General features: G+C 41.3%; 2 protein-coding genes across 8 annotated transcripts in view; both read left to right on the top strand.

Moving 5' to 3' along the window:
• The window catches only part of LOC104667537 (protein PMS2CL-like), a 1213215-nt gene that overhangs the window by 18964 nt on the left and 1168807 nt on the right, over positions 1 to 25444 (top strand). The gene's annotated exons all lie outside the window — the stretch shown is intronic.
• RBAK (RB associated KRAB zinc finger) lies at positions 542 to 24694 on the top strand. Of its 7 annotated transcripts, none has more exons than XM_010368140.2 (5): positions 542 to 666; positions 2728 to 2786; positions 13339 to 13465; positions 13728 to 13823; positions 19244 to 24694. In XM_010368140.2, the coding sequence occupies exons 2-5, from the start codon at positions 2772 to 2774 to the stop codon at positions 21151 to 21153; spliced, it is 2148 nt and encodes a 715-aa protein (XP_010366442.1). In that variant the 5' UTR covers positions 542 to 666; positions 2728 to 2771; the 3' UTR covers positions 21154 to 24694. The 7 variants fall into 7 exon arrangements, with proteins under 7 accessions (XP_010366442.1, XP_030788066.1, XP_010366452.1 ...); XM_010368134.2 differs by lacking the exon at positions 542 to 666 and adding an exon at positions 734 to 864; XM_030932204.1 differs by lacking the exon at positions 542 to 666 and adding an exon at positions 734 to 864 and having other exon boundaries at positions 13728 to 13796.

A 25444-nucleotide genomic window follows, 5' to 3' on the forward strand; every position in this document is an offset into this window, starting at 1 on the left:
TAGCATTTCAGCGCAGTAACCGTGATACACCCTTTCCTTTCCTTCTCCTTATGGGAAACTCGGTTCTAACCCAGAGGCCTTGGGCTCCAAGACCCAGTCAGGCAGCCCTGGACTGGACCCTAAAAGGGAGTAAAAACAAATGCGAAGTTCAGTCCGGGGTTCAGGGCTGCCAAAGCTCATAGCCTGGAGCTTCTTACCCTTTAGGCGGGGTAGAGACATTTAAAACGGCCCCTAAAATTGGGGGGCGCATAGGCTCATGGGAAATTGAGTCCGATACTCGTCCTGGGCCCAGCGGCGGCCCTGGGAGGCGGACTTCCGATGCAGTGCTGCGCGTGTGCACCACTCCATGTGTGCGTGTTCGCGCATGCGCGCCGCTACCGCCGCCGTCGCCGCCGCACTGCCCTCGCTTCCTGTGCGTCCTCAGGTCACAGCTTGCTTTGGTTCCCAGGCTTTGGCCTCCAGTGGACGGGAATCGCGGAGCTTGCGGGGCTGGACGCTGACCACCAGGGCCAGCACCTAGGCGGGCGCGGAGCTGTGCGGGCCAGGGTTCGCGCCTGCCGGGTGGAGGCTCGAGTGGGGACCCCGGTGGCGGAGGCGAAGGGGCGGCGGGACCCGGGCCTGGCCCGTTTGTGTCCTTGGCGGCCTGGCTCAGGCCGCTGCTGTACGGTGAGCCCCAGGGAGGCGGATCTGGGCCGCGGGAAGGACACTCGCTTGGATTTGCCCCGTAGGCCCGGCCGGGGCCCCTCGGGAGCAGAACAGCCTTGGTGAGGTGGAAAGGAGGGGACCTCGCGAGCAGACGCGCGACAGCAGGCCCGTCCCGGCCTCTCGGGAGCCCTGGGGCAGAGGCTGCGGAGCTCCAGGCGGGTAGGTACTTGGGTTTTCGGGCCTGGAGCGAGAAGGGCCTGGGTAAAGTCACCGTGCGTTGGGGACCGTAGAGTGTGGGGCAGGGGGAGGGTCCCGATCGCTTGCAGGAGAGACGTGTGTTTCGGTTTGAGGGCAGGGTCCGGCTGCAGCGAACAGGCGCTGCATAGGAAGATCTGGGAGGACGAGGTTTACGGGACGTGGAGGGTGTCCCCAGCCTCAGCTGCGGACGTCGTCTCCACTCCCCACTAACCCCTAACAGCCCTTCCTCCTCCTCTCTGTGCCCCAGATTTCGACCGTCTCTAAACGTCTGTCAGCACCTCTGTTCTCTCATTTAAGTGTCTGCTGATTCCCGCTTAGATCTGCCCTGGAGAATCGTGGTAATGCAGGAACAGTCTGCAGGGATTCTCTCTTGCTGCCTCAGTTGCTAGGGGAAGAGGCTGGGCCTTAGCAGGTGGACGACTTGACCAGGTCACCGGCTTTGTGGGTAGAGGTGCTCATAGTAGAACTCAGGAGTCTTATCTCCCAGGCCAGTGTTCTTTCTCCCGTATCCTAGTTTTCTTAATAGAAGATTGTTAGGTGCAGCAATAACCAAATTCAGTTAGATAATTTAGAAACAAAACCATATTTTGTACACGTTCATTTCTGAGGGCTCACATACTCAATTCCTATGGCTTTTTTTATTTTAAGCAGTTTAAAGAGGCAATAAGGAAATGCGGGCGGATGCAGTGACTCACACCTGTAATCCCAGCACTTTGCGGGGCTAGGGCAAGAGTATCCCTTGAGACCAGGAGTTAGAGACCAGCCTAGGCAACATAGGGAGACCCTGACTCTACAAAAAATACAAAAGTAGCCACACATGCTGGGATGTACCTGTGGTCCCAACTGCTCAGCAGGCTGACGTGGGAGGATTGATGGAGCCCAGGAGGTCGAGGCTGCAGTGAGCTGTGAATGTAACACTGCACTCCAGCCTGGGTAGTAGATTGAGACCCTGTCTCAACAAACCACAAAAAACACAAGCCGTATGATGGGATTTTTTTTTTTCTTTTTGTACGTTGTATTTGATGATGGTAGATTGTTTGTAAAAGGAGTCATGTTACCCATGAGAGTGTGTGTGTGTGTGTGTGTGTGTGTGTGTGTGTGTTGAGACAGTGTCTCTCACCCAGTCTCGGGTGCAGCAGCGTGGTCTCGGCTCACTGCAACCTCCACCTCCCAGGTTCAAAGGATTCTTGTGCCTCAGCCTCCTGAGGGACTACAGGCATGTGACACTATGCCTGGCTAATTATTTTGTTATTTTTAAGTAGAGAGGGGGTTTCACCATGCTGGCCTGAGGCAGGTGGATCACTTGAGGCCAGAATTCGAGACCAGCCTGGCCAACATGGCGAAACCCTGTATCACTCTTTTTTTTTTTTTTTTTTTTTTTGAGACGAAGTCTTGCTCTGTCACCCAGGCTGGAGTGCAGTGGCCAGATCTCAGCTCACTGCAAGCTCCGCCCCCTGAGTTCACGCCATTCTCCTGCCTCAGCCTCCCGAGTAGTTGGGACTATTTAAGTCGCCCGCCACCTCGCCCGGCTAGTTTTTTGTATTTTTTAGTAGAGACGGGGTTTCACCATGTTAGCCAGGATAGTCTCGATCTCCTGACCTCGTGATCCGCCCGTCTCGGCCTCCCAATGTGCGGGGATTACAGGCTTGAGCCACCGCGCCCGGCCACCTGTATCACTCTTTTAGGCCCTTCTGAGTGTTTGCAGGCTGAGTGTTCACAGGGTGTTAGCCTATTGAGCTTTCTTTTGTGGTTCTTACGCAGGAGTTTCCTGCCTTTGCAAGCCAGAGCACTTATGACTTCAATGACCTGCTTCTCCCCCTCTAGGTCTACCAGCCACAGTCTCTGCACATTTCCAAGAGCAGCAGAAAATGAACACATTGCAGGTGAGTTTTCCTGCTTGTGTATATGTTCCACTACTTTATTTTATGATGCATTTTCAGAGGTTTGTAAGAATTCATACTTCTTTTTTTTCTTTTTTTTGAGATAGGGTCTTGCTCTGTTGCCCAGGCTGCAGTGCAGTGGCATGACCTCGCTTCACTGCAACCTCCACTTCCTGGGTTCGAGCGATTCTCCTGCCTCAGCCTCCCAAGTAGCTGGGATTACAGGTGTGCGCCACCATGCCCAGCTAATTTTTTGTTTTTTTAGAAGAAACAGGGTTTCACCATGTTGGCCAGGCTGGTCTCAAACTCCTGACCTCAGGTGACCCCACCTCAGCCTTCCTAAGTGCTGGGATTACAGGCATGAGCCACTGCGCCCAGCCAGGATTCATACTTTAAAATGGGAATGTGGAACTAGACATTACCCTGTAAACTGTAGTGAGTGTGGCAGATCAGCACCAAAAGTGATTTGTGAAGCTTGTATGTATGGTAGTATATTTTAAGACTGTTGAAATTGAGCCGCACCCAGGGCTGATATTCTTTGCAGTCATCACAAAAGGAAAATGCCGTTTGTATTAGTCCATTCTCACACTGCTATAGAGAAATAACTAAGACTGGGTAATTTATAAAGAGAAGAGGTTGAATTGCCTCCCGCCTGCAGGCTCTGTCATAGGAAGCGTGGCTGGGGAGGCCTCAGGAAAGTTACCGTCATGGTGGAAGGCGAAGGGAAAGCGGGTACATATTCCATCACCAGAGCAGGAGGAAGAGGGAGGGGGAGGCGCTACACACTTTTAAACAACCACGTGTTGTGATAACTCACTCAGTATCAGGAGAACAGCACCAAGAGGGAAATTGCCCCCATGATCCAGTCACTTCCCACCAGGCCCCACCTCCAACATTGGGGAATACAATTGAACATGAGATTTGGGCGGTGACACAAACCAAAACCATATCACCGTCCGTGACATCGTTTGCATTGTCACCATCTATGACATCGTTTGCATTGATTATAAGGAGAAACCAATTTTGTTACTTGTGGATTTAAAAGATTTTCTAGGACTTGGAAAAATTTCTTCATTCAAGTTGATATAATTATGGATAGCTTTCCTGATAACAACCATTACATTACCGTAACTTATGGCTTATTCTTGGTGCTTATGTAAGCAGAGGGCCTGCTGCCCAAGGAGAACTTGGTGCATATCATTTTTCCAGGGACGGAAATTCTGTGGTCCAAGTAGACAGAATTCTGTTTTTACTGTTAAGTCCTAGATCATGGGGGGAATGAATGACATGATCATCCTTCAAATACTTGTTCTTCTTTCTGTTTGGGTTGCACAGCAAGCAATACAGTTACTCTCCTTGTGAAGATTTCCTATTTCTGTTTCTCATTTCAGTTCTCAGCTTTTTAGTTTTGTCCTTTTCACGTTGCTGAGTCAGTCAGTAAACATTACCGGTGATTTAATTGCAGTCAAATCCAGCGGGCATTTCCTAGCCCTACCTCATAGGACCCTTTGTCTGCCTTTGACATCTGTTACTTCCAAACTGATAATTTCTCCATGGAGTCTCTCTTTTCTTGGCTTTTAAAGAGATTTGTCTTAAGTATTTCTGTTTGTCTTTAAATGATGAAGTCTGTTTTGTTTTGTTTGTTTTTTTCTTTTTTCCTTTTTTTCTTTTTTTTTTGAGACAGAGTCTCGCTCTGTTGCCCAGGCTGGAGTGCAATGGCGTGATCTCGGCCCACTGCAAGCTCCGCCTCCTGGGTTCACGCCATTCTCCTGCCTCAGCCTCCTGAGTAGCTGGGACTACAAGCACCCACCACCGTGCCTGGCTAATTTTTTGTATTTTTAATAGAGACGGGGTTTCATTCTCCTGACCTCGTGATCTGCCCGCCTCTGCCTCCCAAAGTGCTGGGATTACAGGCATGAGCCACTGTGCCCGGCCTTCTTTTTTTCTTTTTTTGAGGTAGGGTCTTGCTCTATCACCCAGGCTGGAGTGTAGAGACGTTCTCACAACTCACTGCAGCCTCAATCTCCTGGGCTGATACAATCCTCCTGCCTCAGCCTCCCACGTAGCTGGGACTACAGGTGCACGCTGCCACACCCAGCTAATTTTTTTTGTATTTTAGAAGAGACTGCGTTTCACCATGTCACCCTGAGGCTGGTCTCAAACTCCTGAGCTCAGGCAGTCTGCCCGCCTCGGCCTCCCAAAGTGCTAGGATTACAGGCGTGAGCCACTGCTCCCAGCCTAGAGATGTATTCTCACAGTATTGCTCAGGCTGGTCTCAAATTCCTGGCCTCAAGCGATCCTTTCACTGTGGCCTCCCAAAGTGCTATAGGATTACAGGTGTAAGCCACCACACCTGGCTAATAAGGAGTCTTTTTAAAAGGGGCTAGGAGGCCGGGCGCGGTGGCTCAAGCCTGTAATCCCAGCACTTTGGGAGGCCGAGACAGGCGGATCACGAGGTCAGGAGATCGTAGACCATCCTGGTTAACACGGTGAAACCCCGTCTCTACTAAAAAATACAAAAAACTAGCCGGGCGAGGTGGCGGGCGCCTGTAGTCCCAGCTACTGGGAGGCTGAGGCAGGAGAATGGTGTAAACCCGGGAGGCGGAGCTTGCAGTGAGCTGAGATCCTGCCACTGCACTCTAGCCCGGGCGACAGAGCGAGACTCCGTCTCAAAAAAAAAAAAAGGGGGGGGGGGGGCTAGGAATAACCCAAAATACTCCCTTTCTTAATACATGTGGCAGTTGGGTTAAATCTTTTTAATAGTTCCCATAGTATGTCTCTTGCGTGCTTATTGTTTTGAAGAAACTGAATTGGTTATCCTCAGTTTAGATTGTGTTACCCTTGTTTCACCTTTAGCACATTTTTAAAAAAATATCTTGTATGCCTTGTAAAACTGGTAGTTTGATCTGGAAGTCTAATCAGGTTTATGTTCAATTCTTTTCACACAGCTGTACCATACGTGGTATTTGTCTACTTCTGGAGGCACGTGTTACCTTCTTTGTTTTTGTGAACTTAAGAACTATCAACTGTTGATTATTGCTGTGATTTACTAGTTCATTAGGGGAGGCAAAATGGTGATCTGCTAATTCTACCATTTCTTCTTTATTTACTAGCCAAAATAACTTTCTTTTCTTTTCTTGTTTTGGAAACAGAGTCGCGCGTTTATGGCTCACTGCAGCCTCAAACTCCTGTGCTCAAGTGATCCTCCCACTTCAGCCTCCCAAGTAGCTGGAAGTATAGTCATGTGCCACATTGCCCAGCTAATTTTTTAATTTTTAGTAGAGACAGGTTTCGCTATGTTGCCCAGGTTGGTCTTGAACTCCTGGGCTCAAGTGATCCTCTTCTTTGACCTCCCAGTGTTGGGATTATAGGCATGAGCCGTCACAGCTGGCCTAGAATACTTTTCTGAAGATAAATTTCTATTCTCTATTTGGTTATGTAATTCATGCAGGACAGAGAGTTTCTAAAATATTGAGTAGGCTTCTAAGCAGGAAGGTTTTTTTTGTTTCGTTACCATTAAGAGCTCATGGGTTTAAACAGATAGTAAATATTTCAGTACATCAAAGTTGTGATTCTTTTAGAAAATTAAATGACTCCATCTTTGGCCAGACAGAATCCCTTTAAGTTGGTTTCTGAGTCCTTTTGAAATATATTTGATATATTTGATAGCAAATATATACATATAATATATATTTGATAGCATTATTTTCTGTTCAGCATTTCGTTTTGAAATCATTTCAAATTTTCAGAAAAATTGCAAGGATTTTACAAAGAAATCCCAGATACTTCCTTTTGTTCAGATACTTCATTCTTAACATTTTCCCACATTAATCATTTATATGGATATATACATACATGTATGTATATGTATTTATATTTTTTTCTGAACTATTTTAGAGTGGGTGTTATATGTCATGCCTCTTTACCCTATAAAGTTTTATATTATATCTTATAAAATCAAGAACATTCTTTTAAATTCTATTAAATATCCATAGCATGGTAATTGAATTCAGGAAATTTATCATTGATTTAATACTTTTATCTCAACTATAGTTCATTTTCCAGTTTTGCCAATTTCCCAATAATTTCCTTAATAGCAATTTTAAATTTTTGGTAGAAGATTCAGTCTAGGACTATCAATTGCCTTTAGTTTTCATGCTTTTTAAGTCTGTTTAATATGGATTTGTTCCTCAGCGCCATTATAAATTTAAGAATACAGGCCAGTGATTTTATAGAAGTCTTTAAATTTAGGTTTCCCTGATCTTTGTTCATGATTAGATTTACATTGAATTTTTGTCTGGAATGCTACATGGAACCTCTTAAATTTATGGCTTAGAATAGGATCTGTCTTGGGAAAATTCTGCGCATCTTGAGAAGATGGCTTGTTCTGCTCTGGTTGGTAAAGTGTTTGATAAATGTTAATGAGATCAAGTTGGTTGGTTGTGTTGTTCAGGTGTACTATATCCTTGTTGATTGTGTGCCTATTTGTATCAATTGTGGGGGAGAGGGGATTGAAATCTCCTGCTGCAATTGTGGTTCTGTTTCTCTTTGCAATTTTACCACTTTTTGCTTTATGTGTTGTATTAGATACATGAATGTTCAAGGTTATTACATCCTGTTGATTAATAAACCACTTTGTAAAATGGCCTTCCTTAACCCTGCTAATATTCCAGGCTGTGAAATGTGCTTTGTTATTTATGTAGCATTCTTTTTAGTAATGCATGCATGGTATATCTTATTCCATCCTTTTACTTTTAACGGATTTGCATCTTTATATCTAAAGTATTATTTCTTGTAGGCAGCAAGATTTAGATCTTGCTTGTTTTCATCAGTCTATTTCTGTCTCATAATTGGGGATGTATAGACTGTGTACGTGTAATGTGATTATTGATAAAACTAGTTAGGTTATAGTCCATTGTCTTTGCTTTCTTTCAGTCTCATCTTCTTTGTTTCTTTTTAAAATGTCTTTGTCTTCCTTTTGATTAACTGAGAATGTTTTATGATTCTACTTTTATGTCTTTTGTTGGGTTTTTAGCTATCACACTGTTTTGTTATTTTAGTGAGTTAGAATTTATAGTGTGCAACTTTAATTATCATAGTTTATTCTTAAGTAATGTACCATTTTTTTTAGAGTAAGAGAAACTTAACAATAGGATACTTCCATTTCTCTCCTCTTGGTCTGTACACCATTGTTCATTTTATTTTTACAGGTGGTATCAGTGCCACACAGAATCTATTACATTGTTGTTAATTAAACTGTTATCTTTTATTTATTTATTTATTTATTTATTTATTTATTTATTTATTTATTTTGAGACAGAGTCTCACTCTGTCCCCCCATGGTGGAGTACAGGGGTATGATCTCGGCTCACTGTAACTTCTGCCTCCCAGGTTCAAGTGATTCTCCTGCCTCAGCCTCCCGGGTAGGTGGGATTACAGACACCCACAACCACACCTGGCTAATTTTTATATTTTTAGTAGAGACGAGGTTTCTCTATGTTGGCCAGGCTGGTCTCAAACTCCTGACCTCAGGTGACCTGTCTGCCCCAGCCTCCCAAAGTGCTGGGATTACAGGTGTAGCCACCACACCCGACGCAGTTATCTTTTAAAGAGATTTAAGTAATGAGAGAAAATACGCAGGTAGTCTTCATTCCTTTGTGTAAATCTAAATTTTTATTTGCTGTCATTTTACTTCTGCCTGAAGGACTTTCTTTAACATTTCTTCTAGTTGATGATGAATTCTTGTATGTCTGCAAATGTCTTCATTGTGTCTTTCCTTTTAAAGGTGTTTTGCTGGATTTTTCTCCACAGTGCTTTAAATGTGTTTCTGTATCATCTTCCTGCTTACATTTTTTTCTAAGAGAAATCTGATGTCATACTCATCTTTGTTCCCCTATATATAACATGTCTTTTTGTCTTCCCTCCCTTATTGTTTTAAACGTTTTATCATTAGTTTTGGGCAATTTGATTGCAATGTGTCATGGTATCATTTTTTTCATGTTTCTCTTTTGGGGATCATTGAACTTCTTGGATCTTGGGTTTATGGTGTCATCACCTTGGGAACATTTTTATCATTTTTTCTTCAAATACCCACTACCTCCCCTCCACTGATTCTTGTTGCCTGTATATTAGGCCACTTGAAATTTTCCCACAACACACTGTTGCTCTTTATTTGCTTTTAATTATTTGTTCTGTTTCATTTTATGTAACTTCTGTTGCTATCTTTATATTCACTAATCTCTTTTTTCCACGATGCTGTTAATCTTGTCCAGTATAATTTTCATCTCAGATATTCTAGTTTCTATCTGTAGAAGGTTAGCGTGGGTCTTTTTTACATCTTGCCTGTCTCAATTTTTTTGAACATTTGGAATAGAATGATGAACTTTCTCAGTGCTCTGTGCCGGTTGTAAACTCTGTGTCAATTCTGGGCCAGTTTTGATGATTCTTTTCATCCTTATGGGTTGCAATTTCCTGCCCATTTTCCCATCTTGCAACTCTTTCTCCTCATATCTGCCTCTGTTCTTCTTCCGTGCTCCATGGCCTGGAAATGCTCAAGGCAGAAGTTGATTGGTTCACCTTGTTTATTTCCCATCACTTATAGATAACTCTACTGCCTGATAATCAGTGCCTTGAAAACCATTGCTTCAGCCCGGGCGTGGTGGCTTGTACTTGTAATCACAGCACTTTGGGAGGCTGAGGCAGGTGGATCACGAGGTCAGGAGTTCGAGACCAGCCTGGCCAACATGGTGAAGCCCTGTCTCTACTAAAAATACAAAAATTAGCCAGGCGTGCTAGTGAACACCTGTAATCCCAGCTACTCAGGAGGCTGAGGCAGGAGAATCGCTGGAACCCAGGAGATGGAGGTTGCAGTGAGCCAAGATTGTGCCATATCACTCCAGTCTGGAAGACAAGAGTGAGACTTCGCCAAAAAAAAAAAAAAATTGCTTCATGTATGTTCTCCGTTTTATTTTTCTTTCTGTTTTTGTTTTTTTTTTTTTTTTTTATACTTTAAGTTCTAGGGTACATGTGCATAACGTGCAGGTTTGTTACATATGTATATTTGTGCCATGTTGGTGTGCTGCACCCATCAACTCGTCAGCACCCATCAATTCATCATTTATATCATGTATAACTCCCCAATGCAATCCCTCCCCCCGCCCCCCTCCCCATGATAGGCCCCGGTGTGTGATGTTCCCCTTCCCGAGTCCAAGTGATCTCATTGTTCAGTTCCCACCTATGAGTGAGAACATGCGGTGTTTGGTTTTCTCTTCTTGTGATAGTTTGCTAAGAATGATGGTTTCCAGCTGCATCCATGTCCCTACAAAGGATGCAAACTCATCCTTTTTTATGGCTGCATAGTATTCCATGGTGTATATGTGCCACATTTTCCTAATCCAGTCTGTCACAGATGGACATTTGGGTTGATTCCAAGTCTTTGCTGTTGTGAATAGTGCCGCAGCTGTTTTTGTTTTTTTGTTGTTGTTCTTTGGTATGTACTGTTTCAGGTTAGAGGGCATATCCAGTACCTGTTAGTTTATCACAGCTGAGGGCAGAAGTCCTAATGTCTCTTTCTATATATTTTTCTAATATATGCATTTTTTCTTTGTAGAGATAGGGTCTTGCTATGTTGCCAAGGCTGGTATCAAACTCCTGGCCTCAATGAGTCCTTCTGCCTCAGCTTTCCAGAGTGCTGGGATTACAGGCATGAGCTACCGTACCTGACCTGGATCCAGTTTTATCCATGTCCAAATGTTTTTTTTCCCTGAGCTGTTTTTGATTTTCTTCCACCTCATATGAACTGTTGTGTCAGCTTATCTAGTTCCAGGAAAAAGCTTTTTGGTATTTTTATTGGGATTGCATATTTATAAAGTAATTTAGGGTAACTGATTAAGTTGACCTTAATAATACAACTAATTTTTTTTATTTTTTATTTTTTTTTTAATTTTTAATAGAGATGGGGTTTCACCATGTTGTCCAGGCTGGTCTCGAACTCCTGACCTCAGGTGATCTACCTGCCTCAGCCTCCCAAAGTGTTGGGATTATAGGCATGAGCCACCATGCCCAAGCACTTTTACTTTTTCTTATATTCCTTTGTTGTTTTCTCTAATTGTAGATAATGAGCATTTTATTAATACCTTGTTCTTGATCTTAGTGGGAAGGTATGTAGTATTTTCCTGTTAAGTAAAATCCTGATTTTTGGACCGAGAAGACTGAGGCATAAATGTGTGTGTGTGTGTGTGTGTACACGCAAACTGTATATATGTGCTTGTGTGTAATTGAAATACATATGTCACATATATATCGTACGTACTATTACGTATTAGGGTGCAATAGTTATATTTGTGTATATACATAATATTGATGTTAATGAAGTTTCTATTTTCTTTTTTTTTTTTTTTTTTTTTTTTTTTTTTTGAGACGGAGTCTTGCTCTGCCACCCAGGCTGGAGTGCAGTGGCCGGCTCTCAGCTCACTGCAAGCTCCGCCTCCCGGGTTCACGCCATTCTCCTGTCTCAGCCTCCCGAGTAGCTGGGACTACAGGCGCCCGCCTCGTCGCCCGGCTAGTTTTTTGTATTTTTTAGTAGAGACGGGGTTTCACCGTATTAGCCAGGATGGTCTCGATCTCCTGACCTCATGATCTGCCCGTCTCAGCCTCCCAAAGTGCTGGGATTACAGGCTTGAGCCACCGCGCCCAGCCCTCTATTTTCTTTAGTTTGTTTTTTTAAATCAGCTTTTTCTCTCAAGCTCTTTCAAGTATCTTCATGGATACAAGACTTTTCTTCTTTGCTGTGTTATAGTGGCTTGTCATATTAATAGATTTCCAAATATTAAACTAGTCAAATGGGAATAAGTCCCATTTGTCTGTTGTATATTATGTGTTTAAACTGGTACTGGATTTTGTTTGCTTATGTTTCATTTTGGGTATTTGTATTGATGTAAGTGGTATTGGCATGTAATTTTATGTTGTTTATTGGTTGATCAGTCTTCTAACCCCTACCGCCTCCTTACATTCTGGACTAACTTAACCCAGAAGGTTATAGCTCTCTCTCAGTGATTTTATCAGCTCCTGTGGCCTGCCTGTGGATAAGCTTGGATGTCCTGCTTTAGTTTCTCAGCACAGCAGCCTAGCGGCTCTGCCTCTGCTATCTCTTGGGATCTACATAGTCCTAGCTGTATCACTGGGTTTGAACCCCTTGTTGATATGTTCTTATAAATAATAGGATAATGCAACATGCTTACTGGGCACTTTCTTTTTCTAAACTACAAGTTTGGGTGGGGCATGCTGGCTCAAGCCTGTAATCCCAACACTTTGGGAGACCAAGGCAAGTGGATTGCTGGAGCCCAGGAGTTTTGTATTTTTCCTTTTTTTTTGTTTTTTTTTTTTTTTTGAGATAAGGTCTCACTCTGTTGCCTAGGCTGGAGTGCAGTGTTACGTTCACAGCTCACTGCAGCCTTGATCTCCCAGGCTCAAGTGATCCTCCTGCCTTAGCCTCCCAAGTAGCTGGAACTACAGGCATGTGCCATGATGTCCAGCCAATTTTTTAAAAAAATTTTATTTTTAGCAGAGATGAGGTCTTACTGTGTTGCCCAAGCTGGTTTCGAACTCCTGAGCTCAAATGATCTTCCCATCTCAGCCTCCCAAAGTGCTAGGATTATAGGCATGAGTCACTATGCCCAGCCCCAACCTCTTAAAAATTGAAGCTGCTTCATGTTTGCCATTGGTACTTTTTACACCTCATCATATTCTTCCCCTTCATCCCATAGAATACACAGTGCATCTTTAAGGACTTCCAGTTAACTGAGTCTGTGAAGCCTAATCTGATGGCATAAAGTTAAAATAATTTGATCCTCTTTTGTTAAATCATTCTGCATCTTGTCTGCATTACTCTAATAACAGCTTTGGGCATTCATTCATTTAACGAATATTTATTGCTGTAAGATTGAGATGTTTGAGATAAAACTCTGCCATGCAGATAGCCAGAGGCCACTGGCCATGAGAATAAAAGAGCCAGAAGAACAAGGAGTTGAAACTAGGTGAGAGCCCCAGAGCAGTGAGTTAGGAAGAAGAAGACCAGGAACTGAGTGGTGAGCACTCCAACATGAAGAGGTCCTGGAGAAGGGGAGGGTCTGACAGCAAAGAAGACTAAAAGAAGTGACAAGGAGTAAAATGCATATGTTTGTTTTCATATTTATCTCTTTATTAGGTTGTCTACTTTTTGAGAGCAGGCATGATGTTGCACTCATATGCCCAAAACTCAGTTCAGTTTCAAAATAGGAGTTCAGTTGTGTTTTGGGTTTTTATTTTTGTGGGTAGTATATATTTTATATATATATGTGTGTGTGTGTGTGTATATACACATATATATACGTACATATACATGACCCCAAAGGATATATGTTTCCAATATGATTTCCAATATGATTTCCCTTCCATAATCTGTAACATAAAATAAGGTATACAATGTTCATGGTTAACTTTACCAGTGAGCTTTGTAAAATGTTATCCCCCTATCCCTTTTCCATATTTCCCAATTCTGATCATGTTGCCATTACAGGGGCCAGTGTCATTCAAAGATGTGGCTGTGGATTTCACCCAGGAGGAGTGGCAGCAACTGGACCCTGATGAGAAGATAACATACAGGGATGTGATGTTGGAGAACTATAGCCATCTAGTTTCTGTGGGTGAGGATAGCTTGCTTTCTGAATGCTCTTAGTTGAATGGGGTTTTATCCTTGAATTTGAAGAAATAAGTGATGACACCATTTAATTCCTTGTGGGCACTAGTTGGAGTATTTATATTATTATTCATTAAAAGGTTCTAACTTTGATGAAGTAAAAAATGGAGCACTTCTGTTATGCAGCTTATGAGGTGGCAACATCTTGTACTTCGGAGATTCTGAAGCCAAGCAGCTTGCCCAAGTCCTCCTTCTTTTCCCATTAACAGGGTATGATATCACCAAGCCAAACGTCATCATTAAGTTGGAGCAGGGAGAAGAGCCGTGGATAATGGAAGGTGAATTTCCATGTCAGCATAGTCCAGGCAAGTTAGTAGAGTATCAAATGTTAAAAAATGCTCATCCCAGACCTTTGGGAGTGACTAAAGAGTTGTTGATATGTATTCAGTACCCTCAGGCCCACCTCCCAACCCCCAAATATCACTTTCCTTCCCACACACATACATGAACTCTTCTGTTGATTTTACATTTGATTTACATTGGTAGGGATTTTTTCCATTCTAACCTGTACTGGAGACCCATTCACTTCCTTTTTCTCCAGCATGATTTGTAACTTACTTACTCCCTCGCCATTACAGAATTGTTGTGGGGTTTTGTTTATTTGTTTGTTTTTTGGAGACAGAGTCTTGTTCTGTCACCCAAGCTGGTGTGCAGTGGTATGATCTCAGCTCACTGCACCCACCACCTCCCAGGTTCAAGCAATTCTCCTTCCTCAGCCTCCTGAGTAGCTGGGATTACAGGTGCATGCCACCACGCCTGGCTAATTTTTGTATTTTTAGTAGAGACGGGGTTTCACCATGTTGGCCATGCTGGTCTTGAACTCCTGGCCTCAAGTGATCCGCCCACCTCAGCCTCCCAAAGTGCTAAGATTACAGTCCTGAGCCACTGCTCCCAGCCTTACAGAATTGTTTTGTTTTGGGGCATTCAGAAGTCTGACATAAAAATTAACTTGAGACTTTTATGTTCATTCTTTTTATCTTCCATTTTCTTTCCTTCCTTCCTTTAAAAATACCTTGGACTTATTTTCTGCCCTTAATTTTATTTACTTCTTTAGGCATTCAGATACCAAAACCTCATCTTCCACCTATGCTTATGAATTCAGTCACAGCTTGTAGTGTACGTCATTTCCCAAAGTCCATGCTCAGTTGTGTGACAATATAGCACTCCTCAGCTTTCCTCTCTTTCCCCAGTGCTCATTTATCATCTGTCTGTGTGTTCATTTCCCCTTCCCCATAACTGGAATCATGCTCTGTAGTAGACATTCAGGAAGTGTGAATTTCATAAGTGAATGTCTGTTCTTTTTCTTGCCTTTTCAGGAATATCACCCTAGGACCTGTTTTCCACTTTTTTGGTTTTCTTTGTATCCCTTAAAAGAGTTTATCTAATCTCAACTTCTAAGACCTTTTTTCCTGTGTATTTTTGCAGCTTGCCTCCAAATTGATAGGTCTAACACTTTTAACCAGGAGTCTAGTTGAATATTTTGCTTAATAACAGCAGTACCAGTGAGATAGTTCACTTCCTTCCTTCTCAGAATGTCTGATGATAAACTGTGCACATTCCAAAATCATGAATTCTGTCTACCTTCCTCACCTCCCAGTATTTGATTGTGCTAGTCTTCTCTCCATGGTTTGTGGTCTTTGTCCTTTGTGAAATGCTTTGCAGATCGTCAGCACATTCAGTTCCTTTTGACATTAATGTTCAGTATTCTCCCATACCTGGATTACAGTGGATCCATCTTCCATTCAAATGATCATTGTCCTTTTCCTTCATCTGCATTTTACTTGCCTAGATAATACATATTTTCCCTCCCTCCCTCCCTCCCTTCCTTCCATTTTGAGATGGAGTCTCGCTCTTGTTGCCCAGGCTGGAGTGCAGTGACACAATCTCGGCTCACTGCAGCCTTCCTCTCCCAGGTTCAAGCGATTCTCCTGCCTCAGCCTCCCAAAGTAGCTAGGATTACAGGCGCATGCCACCATGCCTGGCTAATTTTTATATTTTTAGTAGAGACGGGGTTTCACCGTATTGGTCAGGCTGGTCTCTAACTCCTGACTTTGTGATCCACCTGCCTCGGCCTCTCAAAGTGCTGGGATTACAGGTCTGAGCCACTGTGCCCAGCCTATTTATTTATTGAGACAGAGTCTCTGTAACTGAGGCTGGAGTGCAGTGGTGCGATCTTGGCTCAGGATAACCTCTGCCTCCCAGGTTCAAGTGATTCTTGTGCCTCAGCCTCCCCAGTAGCTGGGATTACAGGCATGCACCATCAACGCCCAGCCTGTTTTTGTATTTTTAATAGAGACAGGGTTTCAGTCTGTTGGCCAGAAGTTCAACAGAGTGATCTGCCCTCCTCAGCTTCCCAAAGTGCTGGGATTACAGGCATGAGCCACTGCACCCAGCCCCTTCATTTAATTTTAAATTGTGGTTTAAGAAACACATAACATGGCCTGGCACAGTGGCTCACGCCTATAATCCCAGCACTTTGGGAGGCCAAGGCAGGCGGATCACGAGGTCAGGAGATCGAGACCATCCTGGCGAACATGGTGAAACCCCATCTCTACTAAAAATACAAAGAAATTAGCTGGGCATGGTGGCAGGCACCTGTAGTCCCAGCTACTTGGGAGGCTGAGGCAGGAGAGTGGCATGAACCCGGGAGGTGGAGCTTGCAGTGAGCGGAGATTGCTGCTGCACTCCAGCCTGGGCGACAGAGCGAAACTCCGTCTCAAAACAAACAAACCAAAAAAACATAACATGCAATGTACTATCTTAACCATTTTTAAGTGTACAGTAATGTTCACTGTATTTGCATTGTTGAGCAATAAACTTTAGAACTTTATGCTTTACATTTGAGCTTAAAAGGTTAACTCCTTGAAGTTTCCTTCATGATTCGTTGACCACTCCAGTCTTTCCTTCTCTTAATACCTATTCCACTCAGCGATTGTTTCCACAAAAAGTTAGATATGAATATACTCCAATATGATTATACACTCTGATGGGATTATATATTCTGAGATTATGTGCTCTGATAGGATTCTATGCTGTGACAGGAGTGTATGCTGTATGAGTATATGCTCTGATAAGATTATATTCTCTGAGTATAAGCTCTGATAGGAGTATATGCTCTGTGATTCTATGCTTTGATAGGAATATATGCCCTAAATGATTATATGCTCTGATAGGTAGGTACATATATTTGTTGCTTGAGCTTCTTCTACCTGAATTATAATCCTCCAAAGAGGAAAGACCTTTTTACTTTTCTTGCTTTGATAATGCAACATACAGTAGGTATTCAGTGGGTTTTTTTATTGACTTGCCAAGGAGCTAGGTAAAAGAAAGATCTTTATCATTAATCCATTGAGAGATCATTTATTCTGAACTGTAGATTCTGATAAAACAGATAGGGGTTAGATTAGAACCTGTAAGCACCCATCAGATTAGGAACTACTTTAATTTCTATTCAGAGAGATACAAAGAAAATATGAATACTTTCCAGGGGCATAAGTTTTGGTTAGGAAATAGGATCATAGCTGCATGAACTATAAAATTCAGCTTTCACATCGAAAATTTATACTCCAATGCACATTGTGCAACTTTATGTAAAAGCTATTTTAAAATGTAAGGGAAAGAGATTCAATGAACTGGAAAGAGATTTGATAAATGTCTTCAACTTCCCCCCAAAGTATAGATAGATTTTGAGTATAGCCAACACCAGAAGTCAAACTGAGCAGAGAAGGTCACTAGCACAGACTTATGGCTGAGAATAAGCAAGGCATAGCCTAGGCTTCCAGGAGCAGAAGATGTTGGCAGATTAGTGGAATGCTAGCTTGGATATATATCGTGAATCCAGGTAGTGAAAAATATCATTAATAACCTTTCTGTTTCTTCGTTGGAGTTTGGGTGCTGGAGCTCAGAGATGTTGTAGATTTCTGAGCAGAGTACCATCAGGGTTTCTTTGAATGTGGGTGATAGCAGCTAACAATAGTTTAGTGGATCCAAAAATGTGTATGATACATAAATATAAAAGTACATTGTAGGGGCAGCTTTGGGAATCTGAGATATAAGATTTTACACCAAATGAAACCCAGGAGTTTGGGAACTCTTATTTGTATTCAGAATTGGGTAAAAGAATTATAGAGACATGACTGGTTTTAGGAAATTTAAGTCGGCAAATTGAAAGAAAATTAATGGGTGAACTTAATGATCATTTGTTTTGTGTTATAAACTGTTCTAAGCAGTTTACATGTACTACAGTCCTTTGACAACCCCATGATTTAGGCACTCGTATTCACACTGAATTCAGATGAGTGAAACTGCATCACAGTTATGTAACTTGACCACAGTGCCTTAGTTAGTAAATTGTTGGGGGTTTGAACTGAGGTGGCCTGCTCTGGTGTTCATGCTCTTAACCACTGTGCTTTATTGTGTAATCAGGGAAAGCAGAATTTAATGGCTAAGAAGGTTAGCTAGTATTAAATTTGACTTTCAGAACACTTCAAAGATCTGATCTTGGGTTTTTTGTTTCGTTTTTTCTTTTTCTTTTTTTAGTAGAGACAGGGTTTTGCATGTTGCCCAGACTGGTCTCAAACTCTTGAGCTCAGGCAATCCACCCACCTTGGCCCCCCAAAGTGCTAGGATTACAGGCGTGAGCCACCATGCCCAGCATAATCTTGTTTTTAAGATACCCGCTAGCTGGCCACTGTGGCTCATGCTTGTAATCCCAGCACTTTGGGAGGCTGAGGTGGGTGGATCACCAGAAGTCAGGAGTTCAAGACCAGCCTGGGCAACCTGGTGAAACTCTGTCTCTACTAACACTACAAAAATTAGCTGGGGGCAGTGGCATGTGCCTGTAATCCCAGCCAGCTGGGAGGCTGAGGCAGGAGAATCGCTTGAGCCTGGGAGGTAGAGGTTGCAGTGAGCCAAGATTGTGCCATTGTACTCCAGCCTGGGTGACAGAGCGAGACTCCATCTCAAAAAAAAAAAAAAAAAAAAAAAGATTCCTTGCCCTCTGGTCTTCCCTACATTTCTTTTGGACATTCACATGCCTGGGTCTCCTCCGGATGAATGCGAATCTTCTCTGTAAACATGAAGAAATCAGAGCATTCAGAATGTTTATTTGTATTTGTATGCAGACTAGTAAGGCACAGATTTTGGAAGGGTCTAGGCTAGTGGGGATGCTACCATCGTAGTCTTGATATGAAGCAATATCTTACAGTTTAATATAAATTGTAATAGATGTCTCCCAAATGTAATCCATAATGGAGTCTTTCCTTTGCATGGAGACCTAGCACCTGTTTTTGTTCCTCCTGATTCCATTTGATCTAAGTCCTCCCATCTTTGCCTGGATCTGGCGCACTTTCAGCCACTTCTCTGCTCATCATTTGGTTTTATTTCATCTTTTCTACCAAAGTTTGAAACATAATATTTGTAAAGCAACAAAGTTACCTGTATTCAATATGAAGTTACTCTTCTATTTTCTACCACCATTTCATCTTTATCCTTTCACCGTGTGTGTGTGTGTGTGTGTGTGTGTGTGTGTGTGTGTGTATGTGTGTGTGTGTTTTGTATTAGAAATCAAAGGACAAAGAGAACTATGCATTTGTAATTATTTTTATTTATGGAGATCGGCTGTAAAGCCAGAGTCAACCCCACAATGGGGGCTCTTGAGTACCAGTACCTTTCCATAGCTAGTGTGTTTAGATTTACGAAGTTTGTTACTATTTTTCCTTTTTAGAAGTCTGGAAATTTGACGACCTGATAGAGAGAATCCAAGAAAATGAAGACAAACTTTCAAGGCAAGCTGCTTGTATCAACAGCAAAACCCTGACTGAAGAGAAAGAGAATACATTTTGTCAAACTTACATGGAAACAAGCCTTGTTCCTTCAAGCATAATAGCTCATAATTGTGTCTCATGTGGAAAGAATTTAGAATCTATTTCGGAATTAATTAGTAGTGATGGAAGCTATGCCAAGACAAAACCTGATGAGTGTAATGAATGTGAGAAAACATATCATGGAGAGAAAATGTATGAATTTAATCAAAATGGGGATACCTATTCTCAAAATGAAGAAAACATTCTTCAGAAAATTAATATTTTGGAGAAACCCTTTGAATATAATGAATGCATGGAAGCCTTAGACAATGAGGCTGTTTTTGTTGCTCATAAGAGAGCTTACATGGGGGAGAAGCCCTATGAGTGGAATGACTCTGGACCAGACTTCATACAGATGTCAAATTTTAATGCATACCAGAGATCACAAATGGAAATGAAGCCTTTTGAATGCAGTGAATGTGGAAAATCCTTCTGCAAAAAGTCAAAATTCATCATCCACCAGAGGGCTCACACAGGAGAGAAACCTTATGAATGTAATGTATGTGGGAAATCCTTCAGCCAAAAGGGAACCCTCACTGTACATCGGAGATCACACTTAGAGGAGAAGCCCTATAAATGTAATGAATGTGGGAAAACCTTTTGTCAGAAGTTACACCTCACTCAGCACCTAAGAACTCATTCAGGAGAGAAACCCTATGAATGTAGTGAATGTGGGAAAACCTTCTGCCAAAAGACACATCTCACCCTACACCAGAGGAATCATTCAGGAGAGAGGCCCTATCCATGTAACGAATGTGGGAAATCCTTCTCCCGCAAGTCCGCACTCAGTGACCATCAGAGAACTCACACAGGAGAGAAACTTTATAAATGTAATGAATGTGGGAAATCCTACTACCGAAAGTCTACCCTGATTACACATCAGAGAACACACACAGGAGAAAAGCCCTATCAGTGTAGCGAGTGTGGGAAATTCTTTTCTCGCGTGTCATACCTCACTATACATTATAGAAGTCATTTAGAAGAGAAACCCTATGAATGTAATGAATGTGGCAAAACCTTCAATTTAAATTCAGCCTTCATTAGACATCGGAAAGTACACACAGAAGAGAAATCCCATGAATGTAGTGAATGTGGAAAGTTCTCTCAGTTGTCATATCTCACCAACCATCATACAGCTCATTTAGGAGAGAAACCCTATGAATGTAATGAATGTGGGAAAACCTTCCTTGTAAATTCAGCCTTCGATGGGCACCAGCCACTTCCAAAAGGGGAGAAATCCTATGAATGTAATGTATGTGGAAAGTTATTCTCTGAGTTGTCATACTATACTGAACATTATAGAAGTCATTCAGAAGAGAAACCTTATGGATGTAGCGAATGTGGGAAAACCTTTTCCCATAATTCATCCCTGTTCAGACATCAAAGAGTACACACAGGCGAGAAACCCTATGAATGTTACGAATGTGGAAAATTCTTCTCTCAGAAATCATATCTCACCATACATCATCGAATTCATTCAGGAGAGAAACCCTATGAATGTAGTAAATGTGGAAAAGTCTTCTCTCGGATGTCAAACCTCACTGTCCACTACAGAAGCCATTCAGGAGAGAAACCCTATGAATGTAATGAATGTGGGAAAGTCTTTTCTCAGAAGTCATACCTCACTGTACACTATAGAACTCATTCAGGAGAGAAACCCTATGAATGTAATGAATGTGGGAAAAAATTCCACCACAGATCAGCCTTCAATAGCCATCAGAGAATTCACAGACGAGGAAATATGAATGTACTTGATGTGGAAAGTCTCTGAAGTCAGATCTCAATTTTTAGAAAACTCTGAATATAATGAATATGGGAAATCCAATAGAAAGTCAAAGTGTTTATCTGAGAGTTCATGTTCCTGAATGGTGAGAAGCATTTAGGCATTAGATTCATTTTAATCTGAATTTTCACAGAGAAGAATCCCGAAGAATGTAACAAGAAGCAAAACCTTCAGCAAGATCATACGACTTATCAGGCATGAGATAGTTTATGCAGGAGTGAAGTTTTATAAATATTTAATATTTATTTTGGATTCAAATTGTATTTACATATCAGGGAATCATACAAAGGCAAAATCTGTCAATATGGTGAATGTGGAAAATATATTGTCTTGGAAATTTGTTCTACTAAAAGCCATATTTCTAATGTAAAATCAGGTGTTTATAGGAAAGATCTCAGAGCCTATAAGCTCTGAATAAATCTTCGTTGTATAAAATGAAGTTTTTAAATTATCAGGAGTTGATCATGAGGACAGTAGCATTAAATAAGTGTATGGCCATTTTTTATCATGTCTTAAAAAAGCAATCTAATGGTAATTCTATGCAAGTTTGGAATTGGGCGACTTGTGAAGAGGCAGTTTTCTTATTTGAATATTAGGATGGCAAATGTACTAAGACAGGATATATTGTTGGTCAGATAATATTTAGTAGGTATAAAATGGTAAAATACCTAGTTTTCTATTTAGAGGATTTTACAAATGGGTTTTTAACAAATGCCTCAGTAGTAGAAGAGGCAGTGTTTTTGTAAAGTTTTCAACTGCATCTGAGCAAGATAAGCTTTTCTAAAAGACTCTTTTGATAAACTACACATAACATAATTTGGAATTAAGTCTGTTTCAGTGAAAGAGAACAAGCATACTGCCCATACTCTAAAATATCCCCAGCTCTCACACCACCTTTGTTTTTTAAACCATAGTTTTCAGTGTGCCTAGTGCCAATATTTTGTGATTTAGAAATTTTATTCAGAAACTTCTATTTGATACAAATACAGTGTCATTGTTTTGTGCATTCCCCTTTTTCCCAGTATTTTGGAACAAATTGATTCAAGTTTCTAGCAGATATTTTTTGGTCGATTAACTTAATGTCCTCACTCCATTTCTTGCTGGAACAGTTTAAGTAGCTACTGCTTCTTCGCATGACACAGGGGAATCCTGATTAGTCAAAATAATAATGATTTCATTCTCTTTGCCAGTAACTTGTTTTATAGTGGTCATATGACCTGATACTGGGTAAACAAAACAAAGATGGGTTTGTTCTGGAAAAAGGTAAAATGGTAATCAAATAGATTGTGTTCCAGGAGTGTGCAAAGGTGGCTTAATATTCAAAAGTCAGTTGCTATTGTACACCACCTGTAGAAAAGTAATCTGGCACACAGAACATTCTTGTGGTAAAGTTAATGTTCATTTATGATCTTAGCCAATGAGGGATTGAAAGGGACTTCCTTAATTGCATAAACAGACTTCAACAAACAGTATGATGAAATAGTGAACATTTCTCCTAAGATTATAAAAATAAGACAAGGATATCTGCGGTCAATGATTTTATTCAGCATTGTTCAGAAGGACCTAACCAGAAAACTAATGCAAGAAACAGAAACAAAAGGCATAAAGATTAGAAAAGAAGTAAAATTTTAAAAAAGAAAAAATATAAATCTCTATTTGCAGATGCCATGAGTAAATTTGGTAAGTTCCCTGCATAAAAGTTAGGCAAAAAGCATTTTATGATATACCAGCAAAAATCATGGAAAATGAAATTTTGAAAAGCAGTGCCACTTAAAGATCCTTCAAGTGCCTAGGGGAGAAAAATGAGTTAATAAGCTTTGAAGAACTGTATCCAGAAAAGAAAATTACAAAGGAGGAGAGGGACAGGATTCCAGGACAATCTCAAAACTGTTGCTTTTTCCCTAAATTCATTGCAACCTTAATTAAAATCCTAGCAAAGTCTTTAATGTAAATTAACAAGCTAATTCTAGAATTCATGTGCATATTCAAAAGGCCAATAATTGTCAAGGCTCTCTTGTAGAATGGACAGAGAGGATTGAAATTTCCAAATATCAAGACCTGTTATAAAGCCACATAAATTATGATGGTGTTATTTTGGCACAAGGATGAAAAAACTGACTAGTGGAACAGCATACAGATTCAAAAGTAGACACACATGTATACCATCACCTGACTTTTGAGAAAGGTGACACTGAAGTGTAGTGGGGGAAAGGGTATTCTTTCCAGTAAATGTGCTTTGCCAATTAAATTTTGTAATTTAATAAAAAGTCAGTTGAAGGTGGATTGCAAATCTGAATATGAAATGTGAAAGTTTTACAAAGAAATCTTAGGACAGTTTGTAATCTTGGAGTAAGCAAAGGTTTATTGAGACCCAAAAAAGCATTAACCCATAAAATAGAACTTAATAGTAAGTTTGAGAACTTGTGTTTATCAGAAAGACCACCAGTAAGAAAATGAACAGGAAACCATGAGGAGGAGAAGTTATTTGCAGTTCGTGTATGTGACAACAGCACTGAGTATAGCAAAAGTGTTGGCAAACTTTTTAGCAAGGTACCAGATGGTGAAAATTTTTGGCTTTGTCACAAATGCTTATCTTTGCTATTGTGTGAAAGCATCCATACACCATGCATTTAAAAAAATGAGCATGACTGCTTCCCAGTAAAACCATTCAGAAACCCAGGTGACAGTCTGGATTTGGTCTGCACTCATAGTTTTCTGGCCCCTGATCTCGAATATGTAAAGAGCACCTACAAATCAAGGGGGAAAATGGAAAGGGCAAAAGATTTTAGAGGATATCCACTCACTTTAGAGGATATCCAGACGGCCACTAAGCGTGAAAAGATGTGTTAGCTTTATTAGTAATCAGGGAAATGCAAATTTAAAACACCATGTAGTACCCATCCATGGAAATGGTTAAAATGAAAAGCATGAAAAAGCATCCTTTTGGCAAGGATGTAAGCAAGAGGAACTGTACACTACTGATGGAATTGCTCATCCATAAAACCATTTTTGAAAGCTGGCACTTAAAACCAAGTATACCCTTTTACCCAAACCCAGCAAAAAGGCATGTGTCTGTCCACCAAAGGACATGCAGAATATTTATAGCATAAAACTGCACGAAACAGAATTATCTTAAGGCACATGTGCAATGGAATGAATAAACAAGTGGCATATTTCCATGGAATACTGTAAAACAGCACGAATGAACTAGAAGTTCGTGCAATAATGTAGCTGAACTTAACAAACCTTGCTGAATGAAAGACTCCAGACACAAAGGTCAACATGCTGTATGATTCCTTTATAATATATAAATTATAAAGACGGGCATAACTTGTCTACGCGGTTTGAAATTAGGATAGCGGTTAGTCTTGGCCAAGGCTGAAAGGGGGCATTTATCTGGTGCTGGGAATAATTTGTTTCTAAACCTGGGTGCTAAATATCTGAGTGTGTTCTGAGCTGTGCACTTAAGGTATGTGTATTTTTCTGCATGTGTGTTACACTTTCCATAAAAGTTTTTTAAAATCACAAATGGCTAACATTTGTGTTACTCGTCACTCTAATTTTTCTAGATGTGTGTGAATATGCTACATAACAAGAATTAAATGGTAGATTTTGCATAATTCTGTGCAGGAAATACATATTTATAGTAATTTTGATGGCAACTACTAAGATTTCCTATGCTGTCCTTAAGGCTTAGCATAATGTATATTTTATTTATTTATTTTTTGTTTTGTTTTGTTTTTGTTTTTTGTTTTGAGACGGAGTCTCGCTCTGTTGCCCAGGCTGGAGTGCAGTGGCTGGATCTCAGCTCACTGCAAGCTCCGCCTCCCGGGTTTACGCCATTCTCCTGCCTCAGCCTCCCAAGTAGCTGGGACTACAGGCGCCCGCCAACTCGCCCGGCTAGTTTTTTGTATTTTTTAGTAGAGACGGGGTTTCGCCGTTTTAGCTAGGTTGGTCTCGATCTCCTGACCTCGCGATCCACCCGTCTCGGCCTCCCAAAGTGCTGGGATTACAGGCTTGAGCCACCGCGCCCGGCCATGTATATTTTAAGTGAAATATTTGAGAAGGTTAAAGAGTCATTACATACTTTGTCATCCTATACTTTTGCATATATAAATGGGTCTGAGCTGCCTCTTCAATAAAGAAGCTAATATGTAACATTTCATATTTCCCTAAACAAATTGTTTTTCCACATTTCTGAATTAGGGATTCATCTTAAGTTTTACCTTAGAGGTGACCTTTCTTGGCAGTGAATGAATTTAATGCTGAGTTTGATTTG

This window comes from Rhinopithecus roxellana, chromosome 6, assembly GCF_007565055.1.
Source record: "Rhinopithecus roxellana isolate Shanxi Qingling chromosome 6, ASM756505v1, whole genome shotgun sequence".
NCBI classification, from domain to species: Eukaryota; Metazoa; Chordata; class Mammalia; order Primates; family Cercopithecidae; genus Rhinopithecus; species Rhinopithecus roxellana.